Source organism: Alosa pseudoharengus, unplaced genomic scaffold (genome assembly GCF_046254945.1).
Source record: "Alosa pseudoharengus isolate Yale_2024_CS ecotype anadromous, Long Island Sound unplaced genomic scaffold, YU_APseudo_1.1 YU_APseudo_1.1_scf_4, whole genome shotgun sequence".
Taxonomy (NCBI): domain Eukaryota; kingdom Metazoa; phylum Chordata; class Actinopteri; order Clupeiformes; family Clupeidae; genus Alosa; species Alosa pseudoharengus.
In genome coordinates, this window is record NW_027468774.1 from 35297701 (window position 1) to 35319366 (window position 21666).

General features: G+C 41.3%; 3 protein-coding genes across 4 annotated transcripts; 1 reads left to right on the top strand and 2 right to left on the bottom strand.

Annotated features, from left to right (window-relative positions):
- Positions 1 to 119: 119 nt before the first annotated feature.
- On the bottom strand, positions 120 to 5503 carry LOC143102452 (cytosolic sulfotransferase 3-like). 2 transcript variants are annotated; one of them, XM_076266035.1, is made up of 8 exons: positions 5385 to 5503; positions 4466 to 4604; positions 3640 to 3768; positions 3354 to 3454; positions 3039 to 3165; positions 2769 to 2866; positions 1335 to 1509; positions 120 to 1249 (listed from the first exon to the last, which is right to left on the bottom strand). In XM_076266035.1, exons 1-8 carry the CDS (start codon positions 5409 to 5411, stop codon positions 1137 to 1139), a joined length of 909 nt encoding a protein of 302 aa, XP_076122150.1. In that variant the 5' UTR covers positions 5412 to 5503; the 3' UTR covers positions 120 to 1136. The 2 variants fall into 2 exon arrangements, with proteins under 2 accessions (XP_076122150.1, XP_076122149.1); XM_076266034.1 differs by having other exon boundaries at positions 3354 to 3472.
- A 4653-nt stretch (positions 5504 to 10156) lies between these two features.
- wdr46 (WD repeat domain 46) lies at positions 10157 to 15184 on the top strand. Its single transcript, XM_076266036.1, has 14 exons — positions 10157 to 10225; positions 10520 to 10705; positions 10851 to 10931; positions 11069 to 11181; positions 11348 to 11435; positions 11592 to 11653; positions 11783 to 11887; positions 12636 to 12786; positions 12961 to 13196; positions 13316 to 13469; positions 13573 to 13720; positions 13854 to 14044; positions 14335 to 14448; positions 14555 to 15184. Exons 1-14 carry the CDS (start codon positions 10169 to 10171, stop codon positions 14669 to 14671), a joined length of 1803 nt encoding a protein of 600 aa, XP_076122151.1. The 5' UTR covers positions 10157 to 10168; the 3' UTR covers positions 14672 to 15184.
- A 659-nt stretch (positions 15185 to 15843) lies between these two features.
- Positions 15844 to 21226, bottom strand: b3galt4 (UDP-Gal:betaGlcNAc beta 1,3-galactosyltransferase, polypeptide 4). Its single transcript, XM_076266037.1, has 2 exons — positions 20409 to 21226; positions 15844 to 19845 (listed from the first exon to the last, which is right to left on the bottom strand). Exon 2 carries the CDS (start codon positions 19630 to 19632, stop codon positions 18514 to 18516), a length of 1119 nt encoding a protein of 372 aa, XP_076122152.1. The 5' UTR covers positions 19633 to 19845; positions 20409 to 21226; the 3' UTR covers positions 15844 to 18513.
- Positions 21227 to 21666: the final 440 nt, after the last annotated feature.

Consider the following 21666-nt stretch of genomic DNA (forward strand, 5'->3'; position numbering starts at 1 on the left):
AGTAATTGTTCATAATACATTATCCAAAAATGGTCCTGAGTGTTTGGGGTCTAAGTAAGTATAAGTATATATACTCTTTTGATCCCGTGAGGGATCTGCATTTATCCCAATCCGTGAATTAGTGAAACACACTGCACACAGCAGTGAGGGGTTAGGTGCCTTGCTCAAGTCTAAGAGGCATTGCCAACTAATCGGCACTGCATTGTAGTTTTGGGAAAGAAATATTGGTCTCAGTCAGCAGCAGGATTAGTGTAATGAATAAAATGCACAATCAAGACTAAAATGGCATCTGTAATTTCTATGATTCTTCATTTAAGAATAAGATGATTACTGCTGATGTTAACATACCATACTAGGTTCGAATTCCATAGCAAATGATACTCTGTTGCTATATTGTTAATAGTAAAAATATTTATATAAGAGTAAAAAAAAAATCTGGTCTTTGAGGGAAGACTGTTCTGAGGGGACTCCTGCCACTTTGATCCCTTATGACCTTGAGAAACTCATACATGGGCTTGAGCCCGTTTCTGCAGTCTCAATAACTGAGTTAGGTGAATTAACAATTCTGGAAGTGCACTAAGGCAGTGGTTTTCAAAGTGGGGGCCGCGAGGGGGTACCAGGGGGGCCTCAGCAAGTTGGAAGGAAAAATAAAAGCAACTAATAAATACATTTGACAATGTAAAATATACCTATTACTATGAGGGTTGTTATACAATGTCATTACAATATTGTGTCGCATATCTGGACATTATATTTTCCATGATAATGACTGTGAATAATAGTAGAGTGATAGCTCTCATATAGCAGAAAGCCCCAAATACAATTTTTACACACTGTATGCTCTATCGCAAAGTGCTTGTGGCTAAAATAATTATTAGGATTAGCTTAATGTATGTAAAATGTATTTTTACATTTGCCGTAGTATTGGAGATGGGTTTAATAACACATCAAGGGGGTCCTTGGCCAGAACTTAGTGGTATTTGGGGGGCCTTGTCGTGGAAAAGTTTGGGAACCCCTGCACTAAGGGACACAATATCTGCAGGATATTAGTGGATTAAACTATATTTCATTACAGACAGTACAGCGGACTGTTGAGACTGATTGAACTGTCCTCCGTTTGCCCTTCCTTTCTGACGTTAGATTTCTGTGCGGAATGCCAGTGAGCTGTTCTTCATCCTTTGCTTGTAGTGCTCGTCAAACTTCTCATTCTGAGCCACAGTAAAATGGTTCTTCCAGTCACCAACCTTCCCTGCAGATAATGTTACAGAGCAGAGAAATGAGAAAGTGCCGATTTAAGTGTTTCACAGTATCTGTCTGCGTGCCCTTTTACTGACCTTTGCGCATGAAGGGAGATATTTTAAAGTCCATTACAGGGATGGTGGAGTAGTTGGCCATGGGGTTTGCCTTCATGGCGTCAAACTGCACTCCTCCCCTGATGCTCTCTCTCTCCTCTGCTGTAGTGGACAAACCCAGGAAGGAGCAGAGGCGCTCCATCTCCCGACCTGTGTCCTAATGAACACACACACACAGTCATGCATTTACATATACATGTAATTACACATACAGTCATGTTGCAGGTCCAGAGAGGTATTTCACAAAACCTATATAAGGGATTAAGTTGGGATTGTTTGGTTATCCTGCCTGCGTTCAGCCTTGACTTGGTTTCACAAAAGAGATGCAGTGTTTCCCACAGAATTGAATTCTATTTGTGGTGGTAGGTTTGCAGAATTAACTTCAATGCAACAGTTTTTAACAAATTAGCACAGCGTGGTTATGATGCTAACCAGATTTAAGCACAATTTGGTACAACCTGGAAAATCATTGTGTGGGGGTCAATGTTGATATTGTGGTGGGCCGCCACAAATAAGTCAAACTATGGGAAACACTGAGATGGCCCAGTTTACCATGGGAATTTATTCTGTGCAGTACCCAACCAGGCTTACAGACAGTTAATTCTAATGTTAATTATGTTATCTTATTGGTTATGCCAGCTGCCACTGTGATCAGACCTCCATGTGATTTTTTATTAACTTTATTCCACGTATGTACTATTTGCTATATGTATTTGCTTGTTATTTGTTAATCCTTTGATTTGGTTATCATTTTAATTGTGAAAGCTTAGCTATTTTATAATTATTAACAACTTTGTTGTTTGCTTCTTCTGTTGATAAGACATTTGCTGAATAGCCTACTGCAGTAGTTGACTGGAAATAGAGGGAAAAGGTGTTTTCAATTAATTCAGTTATTAAGACAATATAAAGTCATATAGTCATACTATGTGTTTCTTTACAGTGGTGTGCTCTTTTCTTAATAACGTTGCGTGCCTAGATGAGTAAGCATTCACACATGGGTACATACATAAATGTACATTCAGTTGGTCCACCGCCACACCTACTGTTGCTGTTTTACAGAAACAGCAGTGTTTCTCCATTCAAAAAAGAAAAAAAACTTCACTTCCTTGTTCACTTTGAGTGAATGACACTATTTTCTGTGTCTTTGTTATTCCAACCTTGGTTTCTTTTGAGTCTTTTAATACCCCTCTTGTATTCTGCAACATGAGGACCACACACATACACACACACTTTCATATCTTGATTCATCAATAGATGACAATATTCACTATAACACTCTGATTCAAACAACAGCTCATCACAATCCCTGATTGATAGATATAATATTGTTGAGGTCCTTCAATTCTTGTTGTTTCTGATCATTAATTTTCACACACACACACACATATACATTAGGTACCTGTCAGTTACACATACCTCAATTAGATCTTCATAGAACATGTAAAGAATATTGGAGTAGGTCTGTTTCTTTTCCCACCAGCCAGTCACATGGTCATACCAGGGCCCAAACACAGCTGATAGCACAGAGAAAGGTTCAGAGTTCACACACTCTCATCATTTGCACAGCTCTTGAGGGTGCCAAATCATTAGTTTGAGAGTTTGATTTGCTTGGTGGTAAGTGGATTAAGTGATTAGTGCACTCATCTATTTGTCCATTTTAGGTCTTGATTTAAGTCTCAACCTTACTTTTGCCCTCCATGAATTTTTCAATGTAGCTGTTCCAGTCTCCAGGCTCCGGCTGCACCATGTTCATACGATCAAAGTGGAAGTAAGAGACAGCGTTGTCTTTAGCATTACGGGCCACGTACACCATCTGAGAAGAGTGAGGATAGTAAAACATATAGTCTTATCTCTCACAACCACTGCATACCACTGAGTCCATAACGCAAATGCATAAATGAATGAACAGTAACAGTGTTTATGCTAAGCCATTAATGTTTCTTTTGTGACAGAGTGTGTCAGATGCTTGACAAAGCATTGCAAACCATATCCATACTGTACCCTGCAGTTTTGCTCCCAGAATCCTTTGGGAACCAACTGGACAGGCAGGTGGGTCTTAATTAGGCGAGGAGAAGTGGATAGCTGATCAGCCAACTCTGTTCCTATGGGAAGTGAACATGCTGTGTAGTGTGACATGTGACTTAGTGACTTTTGGTAGTACCTTGGAAGAAAAGTGTGCTTTCTCAAGACCAACATAGAAAAATCAAATAGCTTTTACATTATCTAGCAAGTCACATTTCACACATTTTCATGTTCTCTTTTGTGTGTGTGGTGTGTGTGTCAGTACCTTTATCTATTTGAGGAACAGCAATCTCCAAGAAGGGTACTCTCTCATAGATGGGCAGAGTGGTCTGTCTCTCTGGCATGTCTTTGCCAAAGTACAGCAAATCGAGGATACAGGACACCCATGTTGTGCCTAGATCAATGCAATTTTATTTGTTTGTCAATGGAACACATAATAAGGTATCACATAACATAATCAAAGATACACATAACAAGGTATCACATTGCTCCTTTTAAGAAAACATTTGTTTACAACATGTAATATACTGTTTACATGTAAAAAAAAAACATCTAACAACTAACCCCTCCACAAAAACTTCCTATCCCTATCTCTCTACTCTACTACTTATGCGTTTAACTTTTTTTTTAAAAAGGGAATTAGCCCCTCACTTTAGTGTGCTTTAGGCTCTCATGTAAATACATTCTAATTGAATTCGATTGATGTGCAGAAAAAAATACTGTATAGGTTATGTTATTATGTAACTGGAAAACCAAACTAATTTATGATAAGGCTGGAACACTGTCATATTTTATTTCATTGTATCTTATCAAAAATGAACCAGATATGTGGTAGCCTAGAGAATAGGTTATAGGTTAATAACCTGCTGAACAAGCAGATTAAACAAGGAAGTCAATGAAAAACGATTATTGTGTAAGCCAGATGACTGCAACCTGTATAAGACTGTGGGTTTTCTTTGATTTTAAGATCAAAGATAATTATACTTGTGACTTTCTGGCACAAGATTTGACATTTTCATTTACAGTATTTTACAAGAAACCCCCCATACGCACGTGATAAAAGCTACAAAGGATGCACACACACCACACACCTGCCTTGGGATATGTAGCGATGAGGATATCGTCCGGTCGAGCATGAAAGTCTTGAACTTTTTCCCAGTTATCTGTGAAGTAGTTTATCATCGATACTCCTTGAAAGTCAAAGAGCTTGGGTCTCCCCTTTGGTTCCATCTGGGTGATAAGATGAAAGCATTATGAGAAGAATGATCCTATAGGCTATTACGAACTAATGCAGCAGTGAGGCACCATCTTAATAAGCCTACTCTGAGGGACCAATAGTATCACTCACTGTTGTCAAAAACAATCACTTGTAATTACAAACTGGAAAATGGTATGCAAAATGGGTAAATAACTGACAGAGAGAGGGAGTGCAGCAAAGGTGAGATAATCTCAATTAATTTTTTAATCAAGCAACTTGCAATTTAGACAGCACAATTGCGAGTCATTTTGTACATAGTGGAGTACACTGAGATCCTCAGGCCTCACCTATGGGTAGCCATATGCGACTCTGCTTATTACTTTAGAATATGTCTTTCATGACTATTCATTTGTTTGTGTTATCTAAAGATTTTTTCTGTCAGTCTTGCCTTGCAAAAAATGCGAAATTAGGCTACTCCGTCTTCTTTTTTCGTCATTTGTCCCCTGTGGCATTAGATCAGTGTTATTTTTATATTGAACTAGCCTATAATGCTTAAGGTAGTGCTAGTTTATCAGCAATATAGTTTCTGTAGGCTATTTCGGTTTCGAGTGCAGAGCGTATAGGCCTATTTTGTATTTCGTTTAGGCAAGTTTTTTGGCTTTTCCACCAACAACAGGAACATATGTCAGCACTTCTTTCACATAAAACTAATGTCGAATCTTATTGCCGAATTATGGGTTGTAGCCTACCTTCACACATAGGTTAGCCTACTTTCAAAACCTCAACGAGCAATCACAAACTTTGGATCTTACCTCTTGCAGTCGTTCCGCTACCGGCATGGAACAATCTCTTTATTAGCTTTTGCACCACCTTACAGTAGCCTACAATTTACACCTTACATTTCTCTCTCTCTCTCTCTCTCTCTCTCTCTCTCTCTGCATGGTGTACGGTTACATAAGTGTGTTGATTCTTTCCTTAGCTGCCCCCTCCCCTTTGGTCACTTTAGGAATTCTGCAATAGAAATTCCCTTTTTCTTCAAATCTCTTCAACACACTGATGTCTGTTCAAATGCCTATCTTAACCATCTTTATAACATGATGCTATTGAATGAGACAGTATTTTTATATTTATTATTTATCCCTTCTTCATTTTTATTCAATCTTCTTTTCATTCCGAACATCTGCATTGAAGATCTTTTCTGCTTTGATGAACAACATCCCAACGGCTCTATTGATTTATTACAATGTGTGTTTGGTTTAGCAGGATCATCCCAGGGGAGCCACACACACACAAACACACACACACACACACACACACACACACACACATTCCAGCTTCTCCCTTTGGACCTCTCCTTCCTAGACCCTGACCCAGACTTCCTGCCTAAAGCTTAGATTCACTGTTCTAAAATATGCTCCACCTCTCATTCTATGTCCCGCTTCTCATCCGCTTATTGCCATGGCCCACTCTATTGTTTGAGTTGCTCAGAAATAACTTGGCTCTTTATCAAAGGAAGTTATGTTCTGCCAGACTGGCTTAATTGTTTAGTGATCAGTGGCTTATAATATTTGTGTGTGTTTGTGTGTGTATCTCTGTGTGTGTGTGCGAGTCTGTGTGTATGTGCATGTGTGTATGCGTATGTATGTATGCGTGTGTGTGTGAATGTGTGTGTGTGTGTGTGTACATGTTTATGTATATTTATATATCTTGAATTTCCCCTTGGGGATCAATAAAGTATCTATCTATCTATCTATCTATATGAATGTGTGTGTACATGCATATGTGTGTGTGTATATGTGTATGTATGTATGTGTATGTGTGTGTGTGTGTGTGTGTGTGTGTACATATGTATATGAATGTGTATGTGTGTGTGTGTACATGCATATGTATGTATGTATGTGTGTGTACATGTGTATGTATAAGTATGTGTGTGTGTGTGTAGTTCCACATAAGCCGTTCAAGCATGTGTATGCATGCTTAGTACTGTGCGTGCGAGTGAGCAGCTGAGGAAAGGGTGTGTTCTTGAGATCAGGTATTCCACCCCATTTTCCCACTTTTTCTCACACAAGTTGGATCAGGGAGGAAAACATCTCCCCTAAGGTATGAGCACACTCTCATTACGCTGTCCCAGAAGTGAGCTTTAATTCTAGGCCTACTCTTTATTGTACTGTTTTACTTCCACATCCAAGAAATTCTCTGCATTCCTTTGCAGAGTTAATTTGTGGAGACAGCTGAAAGGATATTCATTTAATATAATCTCCACTATGAAGTGTCGATTAGCCTGGTTGACCGCAGATGAACTGGTTGCTAACAGGTTCATCGGGGTTCACCTAGGCTTGAAGAGTTGATTTGAAGAGATTTCATGTATCTTCAAGATTTGAATATTTGGGATACATAATTTAAAGTCTGGTTGACCAATTAGGTGTTCAGTCTGATCTGCAAACACCAGAACCATAATCTTTTACAGTATGTTACATATTGAGGTCAGTTATATCATACGATTATAGCAAAGTGATACAGTAAGTGGCTTTTTTGAGTGCAAGCTGATCAGCTAGTGCTTTACAGAACCTGCGGCACCTGATCAGCCAGTCTTAAACAGAACCTGAGGGACACACAGCAAATGTATGTGAATTATGGACATCAGGTTAAAAGAGATAATTGAGAACCATTTCAGACAGAGAAACTTTACAGCATAACTGATTTTTACTACCACATTTCTCTTGATGCTTGTTTAGTTGTTATGACCGCCGCGCAGCGAAGCGGCGGTCATATAGGTTTAGTCAGATTATTATTTTTTTTATTTTTTTTCGCATGTCCAAATTTCCGTCAATGATTCCCGGGACACTGAAAGACCGGGGTAGACGAAACTTGGTGGGCATGTAACCCCATATGGATAGCATGGAACCATCGTTTTTCGTTTTGATCTGTAGCCCCCCCGCTGGACTGCACCCCCCGAAAGGAGGGTAGGGCAGACACAGTTTTCTGTGAATATCTCGAGAACCGTAAGGTGTAGGAGGACCATTTTTTTTTGTATGTTGATCTCAAGGGGCCATGTCAATCCATTCCATAACCACTCATTTCATGTATAGCGCCACCTAGTTAAACACAAAAAAGTAAAAATGAGGTGTTGTAATCGCAGGTATCTGTGACCTAACATAGTCAAAACTGCACGAAATTGAAAGTGTAGGATCATTATGACACCCTCCGAATGCATGCCAAGTTTTGTGAACTTTCGTTCATGGGGGGCCTTACAATAAAATAATTTATGTGTACATTAAGTGACCGTACACCAACAAGGATTCCTGGGACACTGAAAGACCGAGGTACACGAAACTTGGTGGGCATGTAACCCCACATGGATAGCATGGAACCGTTGTTTTTCGTTTTGATCTGTAGCCCCCCCGCTGTACTGGACCCCCCGAAAGGAGGGTAGGGCAGACACAGTTTTCTGTGAATATCTTGAGAACCGTAGGGCCTAGGATGACCATTTTTTTCCGTATGTTTGCCTCCAGGGGTCATGTTAACCCATTCCATGTGCACACATGTGCATAAACAGATACACACCCACACACATACATTCACAGTAATCATACGTATGACACATACTCACACAGTAGACATATGTATGCATGCATGCACATGCACAAACACACAAGCACGCACGCACACACACACACACACACACACACACACCCACACACATAAACATAAACGTGTACACGCAAACATGCACACAATTCAAGAATTTCTTCTTTTTCAAAAATTATGAACAGGCAAGATGGGGGTGGGGTTGTATAAAATGAATTTTACATGTGAAATCTATGAACTAATCATGTTTTGGTACTTGTTGTCTAGCAGATACCAGTGAGAATTGAATGTGGCTAATGCAATTTAGTGAGACAGTTAGAATCATATAGGCCTTTCAGCGTGATTTATTTTTGTGGAAAAAATGTGCTGGACTGGGCGGCGGTCATATTTTGTACCGCTCTGCGGTACATCTAGTTGTAGTATATCTTGTCCACTAGAGAGAGAGAGAGAGAGAGTAGACCCCTCTCCTGTTTTTGGCTTTTATATTTTTTTTATGTTTGTCAAAATAAACAGCATGGAGCCAAAGAAACCTGAGCTTGTTCTTGCTTAACATTACAGTATACAACAAATTAAGTAACCCCCTTTGAAAATAAAGTCTGCTTTCAGATATTCTTTAAAGGAACACGCCAACATTTTGGGAAATTAGCTTATTCACCATCTCCCCCTGAGTTAGATAAGATGGCAAATATTGTTCTCGTCTCTGTGCGTGCTGTAACTCCATTGTAACCATTGCAATTGTTTGCGGTTTGTTATGTTGCTGGCTGACTGGATCATAAATGGCGACAGCAACGAAGAGAAATTACCAAAGAATGTGTTGATATTTGTTGGTGCACCCATCATGAGTGTGGAGAATTGGGTGGGTCTGGGACGGAAGGTGCCAACTTGATAACCCCAGTGAAATCCTCTCCCTCCAAGAGTCTGATGGTGATGATTTTTCCCACAAAGGTTGCTTTATTGGTGATTTTTATTGGTTATTGATTGGCCACTGTGGAAAATGCCCTACCTATACGCAGAAGGAATTTTAACACCTCTCTTGTGTATATCTGAAAAAGAGAAAAAAATAACATTGATAAAGTTAGAATGAACTATTTCTGCTTGAAATAACACCTTTGTTTGCTTTAATCAATTCACCACAAATGACAAACTTTCTAGCATTGCATCTTAAGTGTTTCTACGCCAGTCTTCCATCATTTTTTAAAGGTTAAAACTGGCTTTAGTCAAGTCCTTTCCACAGGTATGATGTAAAATATAATCTGCAGGTCGGTCTGGAAAGGATTCCATTGACGTCCAACTCCGAATCACCAGAAACTCGGGAATGTGTATTTACTTTGAAATTGCATTTAAACATTTACAAGAAAGATGTGTTTGCTGGATTTCTGAAAGGATTTGGTAAGACTTTAATGCATCAACTTAAGTATAATTTCATAGTTGGTTACGCCTCTAGAAGTCATAACACTAGAAGGTCCGAAACAGGTGTCAATGGGATCCTTTCCAGAGGGACAGGCAGAGCAAATTAAAATTTGCTAACAGGTTTGTCAGGAAGGCTACAGGGAAGCAGCACCAGCCAGTATGTTGTCTGGATAATTGCTATAACTTTGAAACCTACAAGCATTTCAGTGTTTTCACTGTGGAAAATGAGTCTCATGTGTTAGACTAAAGCTGCAAGATGAGCTGTGAGAGTAGAGATTCTGATGTCCTTCTGCACAGTTTTGCAGCAAGGCCACACACTTCATTCTATCCTACGTAGAGCCACTATTATGCATGTGGTATGGTGCACTATCTGTCAATGTTCTTTAATAGCACTTTACCAGCTATTCTTTTTAACTTTGATGTTCCAGATAATCAATAGGCCAAGTAATCAGTTATTTTGCAAATTTCAGTGGGGTTTTGAAAAAAAGGCGATTTAGGATTTTGCTAACATAATGTAGGGCCTACTTTTGGATCTGTAAAGTTCCAAACATTTTTTCAGGTAGTGATGACGTAACCGGGGAAAAAATACACAACAAAGATGGCGGCCACCATGGAGGCAGCGTCGACCAAATCACACGTGGGTAAAAAGGGAAAGGTAAACGCATGAATTTAGTCTTTTATTTGCACTCATACGTAGTCGTCATGTTGATATGTTCACATCCAAATCTTCCCCTTCACGAAACATGTTAATATTGAAATATCTGTCTTACCATCAACTGTCTAAGTTTGCATGCTAGCTCGCTAGCTAGGGAACGTTATCTAGCCTACTGTTGGATTACTAACTTCAATGTACATTCTCTGCCGTCTCCTTTCATTTGAAAGACATAAGAAATAGAATACCATGCACGAACCTGATTGTCTGACCATATCTTGACTCTTTAATTATTAGCCCCCGAAGCGCTATTGGGACAATCCAACGGAGGATAGTGAAAATAGTCACGTTAACAAGAAGAATCGACAAGATGGAGAAAGTGACTCGAATCAAGGAAACATTACAGCGGTCTCTCCTAACAAGGAATTGGTCACAGAGAAGCAAAATAAGAATCGACAAAGCAAGACAAACCATATCTCCGGGGTAAGTTATTCTCCTTGACAGTAGGTACAGTGCAGTGTAGTGTTGCCACTTGCCATGTCAGCGACATGACCCTCTGATGTAGACATAATCCATGAACATGAGTAGGCTACTCGATGATCATGATTGACATCGAACTCTGTTACAGTCAAAAGACCCTTTCCCCGGAGAAGCTCCAATCCCCCAAGAGCGGCTGAAGAAGTTTCAGAGAGGAGAGAAGTCCCAAGTGGTAGGCAATCCTCTTTTGAAATAGATCGTCATATTTGTGAGAAGACTGTCAGTTAGAGTATCATATTGTTAAAACGTCTGTTTGCTGTAGAGAGAGTGCTTGTTTAATTCTCTTTTCCTTTTAACCTTTTTCTGCAGACGTCTGGTTTGAGGTCAAAGTTAAAAGAGGCCATAAAACGTTCCGAGGCAGAATCAGAGCTTGCTCAAAAACAGGCAGCCAGATTTGACCTCTTGCTCCCAGAGGACGCAGGGTAATGTTGTCTTAAATGTAGCTGTTTCAAAATGTGTTGTGTACATATTAGAATGTTGAGCAGTCTACTTATCCATTGTTATGAAATGCCTATTGAGGGAGTTTTCCAGAAATAACAGTTTAAATGAACGGATACTCTTGTGTTTGAATGGGCTGGGTGCTTACAGTTTCCTAGAGGGAGATGAGGATGAGGATACCTGCACCATCTCTCAGGATGACATTGCAGATGCTGTGGACATCACTTCAGGAGCCAAGGTAAAATGCACCAAAGATAATACGCATACATCTACACATGATAATTAATGTGTTGACAGGTCTTGGGTTTGTGTGTATGTGACATGATTTGCAATATCAACTCCCTGGAAAATGAACTCTCATCTGTAATATTCTTTAATTTTTCTTCCTCTGCAGTATTTTAACCTGCACCTATCTCAGTTTGGTCCATACCGACTTGACTATAGCAAAGCTGGGAGGTAAGTTATGTTTTTTGGAGACGGGGATGACTTATCTAAGAGCAGGATACATGTTCATTAACTAGAAGGAAATTATGTATGCACACAAGATGAGTATTTAATGTGAGTTGATTTATTTGTTTATTTTAGGCATCTCATCTTGGGAGGGAAACGAGGTCATGTGACCTGCATAGAGTGGCAATCGAAACAGTTGGTGTCAGAAATAAATGTCATGGAAACAGTCAATGACGTTAAGTGAGTATCAATATCATATGCATGCTAATACATCCACATGTTACCATCCTCATAAAGTCAAACTACGTAAGTTTACTCTCTGATGAATACACACACACAGGGGAAATAATGTATTTATCAATGTTTATAGCTATGTGTTAGCAGACAGTTAATGTAAATTCACTTAAATGGTACTCGGATGGACTATTTACAAGTCAGTTTTATTGTCAGTGTCGGAAACCGTAAAAGTGTAAAACAGCTTTTAACGTGTACATCACTCTTGTATATCATTCATAAATGTATCAGTTAGCAAGCTAGATAGCTTATAATGTTGTTTTAATATGTTGTCATATTTTGTTAAAGCTTTCAAGTCTTTTGATTATTGGGTAATAGCTATTTTTTAGACCAAACCAAGACTAAGTCTTTAGTAGGGATTGTGTGCTGTTTGTGTATGTAACAAATTATTTAACTAATTACTGGATACTGGATGGTCTGTCACAAATGTCAGTGAGAATAGCTCTGAGGAGAATGTCAGAGCAGGTGCTGCATGCGCACGCACCTCTGAATGAGCCAATCGACCTACTGCCACCTGCTGTCTCTGCTTAGCCATGACAGGTTCAGATAATAAATGTTACGGTCAGGACCAAATATGTATGTGTGTTTGTGAATTGTGGTTGTGTTGCTGTGTTTGAGAGAGAGATAGAGAGTGAATAGTGTGGAGCATATCTTGTCAGAGTTGAAAAGGGGCCTGTGTGTCTGTTTTCCTCAGGTGGCTGCATAATGAAGATATGTTTGCTGTGGCTCAGAAAAAGTGGCTGCACATATACGACTCCAAAGGGGTGGAGCTTCACTGTATTCGCAAGTTTAATGACGTTCTCAGTATGGAGTTTCTGCCATACCATTTTCTGCTGGCCACGGCGGTAAGTTGTGTGTGTGTGTGTGTGTGTGTGTCAGAGCTTGAATATTAATTCATACACTCCCAACTCTCCATTTTGGAAACTGTAATAACATAGTTTAAGAGTTGGAAGGTGTGTGGTCGTCTTGTGTTATTTGTTGTGTTTGTGGATCAATAAACTGGAGTGTGTTGTGCCCAGAGTGCAACAGGGTTCCTGCAGTATCTGGACGTGTCTGTGGGGAAGGAGGTGGTATGCATCAATGCCAAGTTGGGTCGGCTCGGCGTGATGACCCAAAATCCTCAGAACGCTATCATTCACATGGGCCATCCCAATGGCATTGTCAGCCTCTGGTCTCCCAATCAGAAGGAGCCACTCGTCAAGATGCTTTGTCACCAGGGTGGGGTCCGCTCAGTAGCCGTGGACAAGACCGGGACGTGAGTTCTGCTGCTATAACGTCCTTTGTTTGTTTGTTTGTTTGTTTTTACGTACTATAATTCTCCATTTAGAGACAACCCCACTTTTGTCCATACAAATGTGTTTGGTCTGTGTAAAGGTACATGGTGACGTCTGGTTTGGACAAGAAGCTGAAGGTGTATGACATCAGAGCTTTCAAGCCTCTGCAGTCCTACTTCCTGCCAGCAGGGGCCGCTTGTTTGTCCCTCAGTCAGCGAGGACTGCTGGCTGCTGCAACAGGAGACATTGTGCAGGTAACATATACACACTCCTCATGAATCACAGGCCTATTTGAATGTGTGTGTGTGTGTGTGGCTAACTGTATTTCTATTCCTGTGTGCATGTTCTTGTGTGCAGGTATACAGGGATGTGTTGGGGACGCCGGTGACCAAGCCCTATATGGCCCATCGCGTGAGGGGAGGAATCACAGGCTTGAGCTACTGCCCACATGAGGATGTTCTGGGAGTAGGACACTCCGATGGATTCACTAGCATGATCGTACCAGGTCAGCACGCCTACACACACTCACACAAATCCTTTCGCCTGTATTCATCTTCACAGACATTCATCGGTCCTGTTCTTAGGTGTGTCTAAGCAATAGGTACACACTTACTTCATCCCTTCTGTATGTGATGTAGGTGCGGGTGAGCCCAACTTCGACGCCATGGATGTGAACCCAGTGGGCAGCTTGAAGCAGCGGCGTGAGTGGGAGGTCAAGGCTCTGCTGGAGAAGATCCAGCCCGAGCTCATCTGCCTGGACCCATCGCAGCTGGGCAGAGTGGACCATGCCTCCTGGGAGCAGAGGCATGAGGAGCGGGTGAAGATCCTGGTGAGCACACTACACTTAATATAGAAGTAGAATTTCGGCCAAGGTCGCGGTATAGTTTGGCATGCTTGTAGATATGCTTAGAAGTCTGGGATAGAAGATTCTGAAGCAGTTGTCGATTCTTTCTTTGTTGGCCCAGCTCTGCCTTGCTTTGAACCAGGGCCAGCATTTCCTACTAATCCTCTGGCATTGTCAGTATTGGTTCTACTCTAATCACTCAGACATGGGTGACACAAGAAGGACTGCTTAAATAAAAACCCCAATTAAGCGTGTATGTATCCTTGTGTCAACAGGGTTATGATCCATTGGCTCAGGAGAAGTTCAAACCTCGCATGAGGAAGAAGGGCCGAAGCTCAAGTGGCGCCGTGGAGAAGAGGAAGAAGAAGGTTGCTCATGAAGATCAGAGGGTAATACACACACACACACACACACAGCTATACACATTTTTAAAAAGGCCCTGTTCTAGAACTAGAAAGGTGTTTTTCTCATTACATGTCTCTGTCATATCTTCAGGAGGTGATTCGGAAAACGGTGGAGGAGAATTTGGGGAAGCAGAAGGAGCTGAAGAAGGAAAAGGCCACTCTGGCTGCTCAAGGACAGAGGTCAGCACTGGACAGGTTTAAGAAGTGAGCGGTGGCAATGCTGAAGAGAGAAAAGGCCACACCTTGTGAGGCTGGAAGAACATGCCCTTACGGGTGAGGAGGTTCAGCCCATCATGTGCTTCAGTCCCTGGGCTGTTGGACTGAAATGGACAAAAAGACGTTGACAGCCAAATACCGACACATTTACAAATTTGACTTGTGTGTGTGCGCCTGAGTGTGTTTGTGTAGGAAGGAATTGTGTTGATGGCGGAGAAACACCTCAGGAAACCAGCAATGCACGAAATGCGCAGTTTGTTTCAGAAATATACAGTGTTGTACTTTCTATGACAAGTTACTACATAAAACCAATAAAACCTTCCTAGGTTGTATGGATAGGAACTTAACAAAGTAAACAGTCAGCAAACTTAGTGTGTGTAGCCAATGCCATTGTTTTGTTCTGGTTTTCTGACCTCGTCCTGACCTTGTGAGTACCTGAAGAGTTGTCTGTCAGAGCTCGTAAAAACATAATTTTTTAAAAGATAAACTCTTTTTCGGGATACAAGTATGAGTGATTCTTTTTGTAGAGAAACAGCAACTTTCTAAACCTTCTTCAAGGTGGTATATAGTACACAGGGACAAGTGAAAATGTGGGCATTTCAATATTCACTTACATTCACCTTACAAACTCTCCATACTGCAGTGTATGTGCTCTGGACTAAGCTTGGACCACTTTTTTCAGGCATAGCTGCACAGCCACTCAACATTAGTACTTGATTATTTAAAATTATTCCTTTTGTGGGTTGTTCTGAATGTTCTGATTTGGGATTTGAGCTTGGGTAGATGAGACTTCTATGGTGTGGAAGCCTCCTAGAAACCATATACCCATCAGGTCAGAGGTTGTTGGAGGGTTCTGAATACCCCCCTCCCCCCACACACAGCTGAAAGTAAGAGGCTGAGATTTTATTTGTACCTGCTGAAAAAGCAAATGATGTGTCCCAGCTGCACTCTTCTTGTTCTCATGCCCCAAAGGACAATTATGGCTACTTCCATTTAGTTTTTCTAAAATAAATAAATAAATATATATATATATATATATATGCACACCTATAGTCCATGCAAAATGAGACCATAACAAATAATAGAAGATTGAATAATTTGTCAACAAGTTACTAACCTGTACCTTGAAGACTGAATTAAGATAAGGAAGTGATGGAGACAAGAGATTTTTGAGGAGTTTATTATTGCTCTATTTTCCCTTTCAGGCTCCCATCAAATATTGTCATACACAAGTTTTCAGTGCATTAACCTGGTCCTGTTTCTCCATGCGCTCAAGTACCAAACATTACGGTAATATTTTATTACATGGTGACACTAGATGAACTTTTTATTTGTTTCCCTGTTTGGCGCCCTTTTGTACTTGGGTGGCAGCTGAGTGGTAATATATGCTGCTACAAAAACAGATGTGTGTACTACACACCAAATGTTATCAAGAGTACCACGGTCTGATTTAAATTTTGGAAACTCTGCCTTGGTATTTGAGTAATTTTGTTAAAATACAAGCTACATGTTGACGTAAAAATGGTTTACATGTAACGTAGGATGGGAATAGCTTTTCTACTTGGGGACATAAAGGAATACAAGTCAACCTGATCAAATGGAAAGGTGAAACCCCAAGACCATCACTCTCCAATCATGCAACACATATTTAGACACTTACAGTTCACATTTCTTACACACAAGCCATGACAACATATCCGTTTTTGCTAAAATAGATCAATAAATATTACATATTTTATATTTTTCACATTCAGTTGCTTAAAACAAAGTTTCACTGATAGAGCATTTATGTCTGAAATTCTTTTCACCTTCCCTGTTTCTTTTCACCTTCCCAGTGCAGATACCTTTGTTCAAATGAATCAAAGTAAAACATGATTTCCTCTATCTGAATTAGCCTACAATCTAATGCCATTTCATATGCTGAAAGGCCCAGTAATATTAAATGTTTTTTTAATTCACATGCCAATGTTGAATCAGTTAATTACAACCACCAAAGAGGTTATGTTGCAGGTACAGTGTGTGTGTAAGCAGGATTATACAAAAACTACTGTCCTGTTTGTCATGACCGGTGTGGCATAACCCCAGGAAGAACCCGTTCAATTTAGGAGCCAGAACCACAAATTTAATTTCACTTTTGCTAACATGGTGTTTGGCCTTGGGTCTGCACTGCCATTACAACGGCATCAGCCAGTATTATTCTTCATGTTTCAATTAATTTGCACAAGGGTCAAAGTAACACCTATAGGCTTTCTCATACGAACTCTCTATATGCATTTCACAAAGGCTGACCTGATTTAGTACAGACACCTCATCAGTAATTTCAATGTTATGTAGAAACAACCCCTTGAAAAAAAGGATTTCACACATCAAGGCTTCTTGAACCATTAAAAAAAAAAAAACAGTGCATTAGCGAAGACTGTGCTTCACATCCTAGACAGTGCTACATTACTGAAGTACCAGTAGTCATTTAATTTGTAAATGTCAGATTTTAAAGCAAAGGTAATCCATAGTCACTGACATCAATATTTAAGTGTGCACTATTGAGACGATCCCTTTTGATCAAAAAATGTGGCTGCATATATAAATATGGTGTGTTACAATAACATGTTTTAGCATTAAACAAGCTATTAACTAATACAAATGGCAATGCAAAACACTGAAATGTTTCAACACTGAACCTTCTGAGGGATCTAACAAGGAAAGGCTTTTGGTGACTCAAATTCCAGAGTTGATTTCTTATCCATGACCTCAGCATTGTGCATAGCATGTTGAATGAAACCATTACTGTTCAGACAAGCTGTTGAATTTTTCATCACCTTTTCTTTCAGCATAGTGCATATAGGTCACAGAAACTTCATTAATGTAAAGCCTTAGCAAAGCCTGTTATGGCTTGTTATAACTAGTGATGCACCGATACATCAGCCTTACATTGGTATCGGCCCTGTTGACTGGTATCGCTATTGGCAAATTATATGACATTTACCGAAGGCAGTGGCTGATATTTATCCGTTAAGTCAAATCAATTCTGCACTAGCTAAATGTTCTGTGATGTGTGATAGTGCCATAAATGGCATGAAAGCCTTAAAAATGGTTCAGTTATATTTTAAAGGTACTCTAAGCGATGCTGGGTAACGTCACTTCTGTTGACATTCAAACAAAACAAAGCTAGCTCGCTACTTCCTCCCCCTCCCTCCCGTGCAATTGAAACTCTCCTAAATGCTCATCTCATCTGTGATTTGCTGGAACAGTTTGTTATGTTTTTATGGGCTAGGTTTGCCCAGGTTGTTTTTGTTGCCGTTTCGGGAGCTTGGGCTGTCCAGAGAGATCGCGTTTTTTTACAGTGTATTCAGGACATAGGCAGCTAGCGGATGGTGAGGTGATGTTTGCTGTAAGTGACAAAAAATGTTTTAGCCTAAAAAACGCGTGGCATCGCTTAGAGCACCTTTACTTTTGAATATGTTTGTTTCCAGCCAGTAAAGGGTATAATTAACTACAAATCAAATAAATAAAACAAATACCAATATATGTTGTTTATCGGACAAATTGTATCGGTATCAGTCCTGAATTTCACAAATCGGTGCATCCCTAACTATAATGAAAATGCAGTAATATACATTCAAATCCTGAATGTTAAGCTATAAATAGGAATTGTGATAATAAACAGTGATTTTCAATGCTACTGCTTGGTTTGTGCTTTTGCCTTCTGTCTTATCTTGTGCAGTATTGCATGTTATGTATAGTGAGTACTCCTATTTGTGTGTTTCACATTTCATAGGTCAGTCTTTCTATTGGGCACCATAACGTCGGCTCTCCTTCAACTCAGACAGCAGCCTGTTACCCTATCAGGGTCCCTAGCAGTGCTCGCACCTTACAGACCCCAAGAGAGGCCCGCGTGCCCAACCAAGAGCAGGGGGCGGCGGTGTGGACATCTGCCCAGAAGCGGACCATCTCTGACGGCATGACGTGGTGCACTGACACCATGGCCTGGTAGCAGCAGCGGCCGTAGGGCACAGCTGGCCCCCCTGAGAAGAGTGGACAGTGTGTGGGTACGAGGCCCGCTGCATGGGCACTCAGGCCAACAAACACATCCTCAGGGGGCAGAGGGTGTGGCAGGGGGGCGGCAGCAGCGGCCAGGCAGAGCTTGAGGACGGCAGGACGTGAGAGCACGTAGGCCGTCCCGCTACAGTAGTCTGGGAACACCGCGCCAGCGTAGGCCTGGGTAGGCATGAAATGCTTACTGGAAGGATCCCGGATTGGCCTCACGCGCATGTGGACACGGCCGAGATAGAGGTCTGCCGGCTGGCCGTCTGATGTCTTCTGAAGAGGATGGCTGTGGTCTAGGTAGCGCAGAAGAGCCGATGGGTTGAAGAGCACGTCGTCATCCACCTTGGCCACAAAGCGTGCTTGAGAGCAAAATCGGCGTACCCAACCAAGCATGGCCAGAGTCTTCAGGGTCAGATTGCCGTAGGAGTCCTGGAAGCGGCCCTGGACCAGGTCACCATTCTCTCGTGCTTCCACTACAAGCAGTTTGCCCATGGTGGGGTCAGCGGGCATGCCAACCATGAAGAGGGTTAGTACCCGCTTACCACGGACCTCCACCTCCCCTCCCCACGTGTCCCGGATGGCCTGTCGTGCCCTCTGATTGGCTGGGGCTGTTGTCACCATGGTGATGAGATAAGGCTTGGCACGCTGGCATACCAGGGGGCTGGGCATCAGCAGGTACTCCTCCGGCCGTGTGGGTGGCATACTCTGAGGTAGAAGCCCGCCCTGGGTAGGTTCTTTAACATGCCCTGTCATCCCCAGTGACGTTGCCCACAGTTCAATGGAGTCAATGAAAAGTAGTACCAGGAGGAAGGTGCCCATGATGCCACCACAGACAGCAGGCGCCACTCCAAACCTCCCACTGCGTTTGCCCAAACGATTTTTGCAGCCCCATAATCCCCGACCAACCATTGATCCTCTACCAGTGACTTGACAAGCAGCATCCACAATATACCAACCTTTCCTTGTCACTTAACGTGCCTGTTTAATTCCAACTCCACTCTGTTGTCATGTTGATTGGTAGTGGCGTAGTACACTCTGCAGTATACCATAGATGCCAGGGGATCGGTCCTATTTACGCCGTCCTCTCAGGCAGACAGTTCCACACAGTGACCGAAGGCTTGCCTGGAAAAAGGGAGAATCGATTGACTTTTCCAAACCTGTCGTTTCGTCGCGACGATGTTTCAAATTTGAATGGAATGCCCAGAACTAGATATGTAAACTTTGCTCTTTTAGCAGTGGTTTTATCGGTTTGCGTTTCCCAACACCTTGTGTAGCCTACCGCTTTTTCCCAAATATCAAAAGTCTTTTATAGAAAATAGGCTTTCAGTGTCCCATCGAGCAGCAAACAATCGAACACAATTTCATGGTTTATCCTTAACAGCCATGGGTTAACACTAGGAGACCCTGTAGATAGCTTTCATGGCTACACAGATAATGCGAATGCTGTTTTAGCCTCTATATGTGAGAAGTTATTAAGAGTTGTTTAACAGGATGCTGCAGACTGTAACGTTGTTATTAAGGAGTAGCCTACTTACAGCCTCTTCTTTTTAAACGAATACAATGACAATATGAAAGTATGCTAATTTAGGTCAACATCGATCGTAATGGTTATATCCAGCTATTTGTTCTAAAAAGATACAATTTGACTATCTCAACTAATCTTGGGTTACGCTACAGATACCTACCTTACACTGGAGAAAACGGGTCGTGCTCGTATGTCCTGTGATACCCTCGTGGCGATGCTGTTGATGATCCCGGCTGCCGCTACTGATGAAGAGACCTATCTTTTACTGTCTATGGAAGAGACACACTGCATCCAATGTTTCCATGCAAACAGATCGCCTCGGGCAGCGAAGCTCAGCACGGCCATTTGTGAGAATGTCTAGTATACGTCACTTTGTTGCTGTCAGACAGGAATTGGCAGATTCGCGTTTTGCATATCTAACCGTAGTACAGGTACAAAAAGCTAACCCGGTTTTTATCCGAAAGCACCGTGTACATATTCTGTGGATAAATAAAATGCATCCCTTTGAGCATTCAGTCGAGCGTCTGACCGCTACAAAGTGCAAAACCGAAAATGAAGATAAATAGCTTCACTGTTATTGAGCCTATGCTTCCAAAATCACAACCCCTAGCAACATACTACTGCTAATTATAGAAAAACTGACTATTTATAATATACTTTTATTGGGGATAAAATTCAATAGCTTCACTCTCATTGAGCCTATGTGCTTCCAAAATCACAACACCTAGGGCTTCCCAAGCAACATACTACACCTGTTATGGAAAAACTTCCTCTAGCGATCTATGGCCCGGGTGTGACCTTTAGCACGACCATTCTTATCTGGACTGTGTTGGAATATGAGCTGTATGGAAGCATATCATTAATGTCAATTCAATGTGCAATTTGGTCATTCAATTTTGAAATTGTAATTCAATATCCAAAGTGTCAATAATGTAATCCTCTATTCAGTTTGAATTATTATGACTGCCGCGCCCCCGCCGGACTGGACCCCCAAAAGGAGGCGGCACAGTGACAGTTTTCTGTGAATAACTCGAGAACAGTAGGGGCTAGGAGGATCACATTATTTTTGTATGTTGGTCTTAAGGGGCCATATGTCAACCCATCCCACATTCACTCATTTGATGTATAGCGCCACCTAGTTACAAATGACAAAGTAAAAATGAGGTGTTGTAATCGCAGGTATCTCTGGCTGACATGGCCAAAACTGCACGAAATTGGATGTGTATGATCATTATGAGTTATGACACCCTCTGAATGCATGCCAAGTTTCGTGGAATTCTGTTCATGAGGGGCCACACAATAAATTAATTTATGTGTACATTTAGTGACTGTACACCAACTGGCCTGTAGAGGGCCAGACACAGTTTTCTGTCCCGAGAACAGTAGGGCCTAAGATGACCAATTTTGTTTTGTATGTT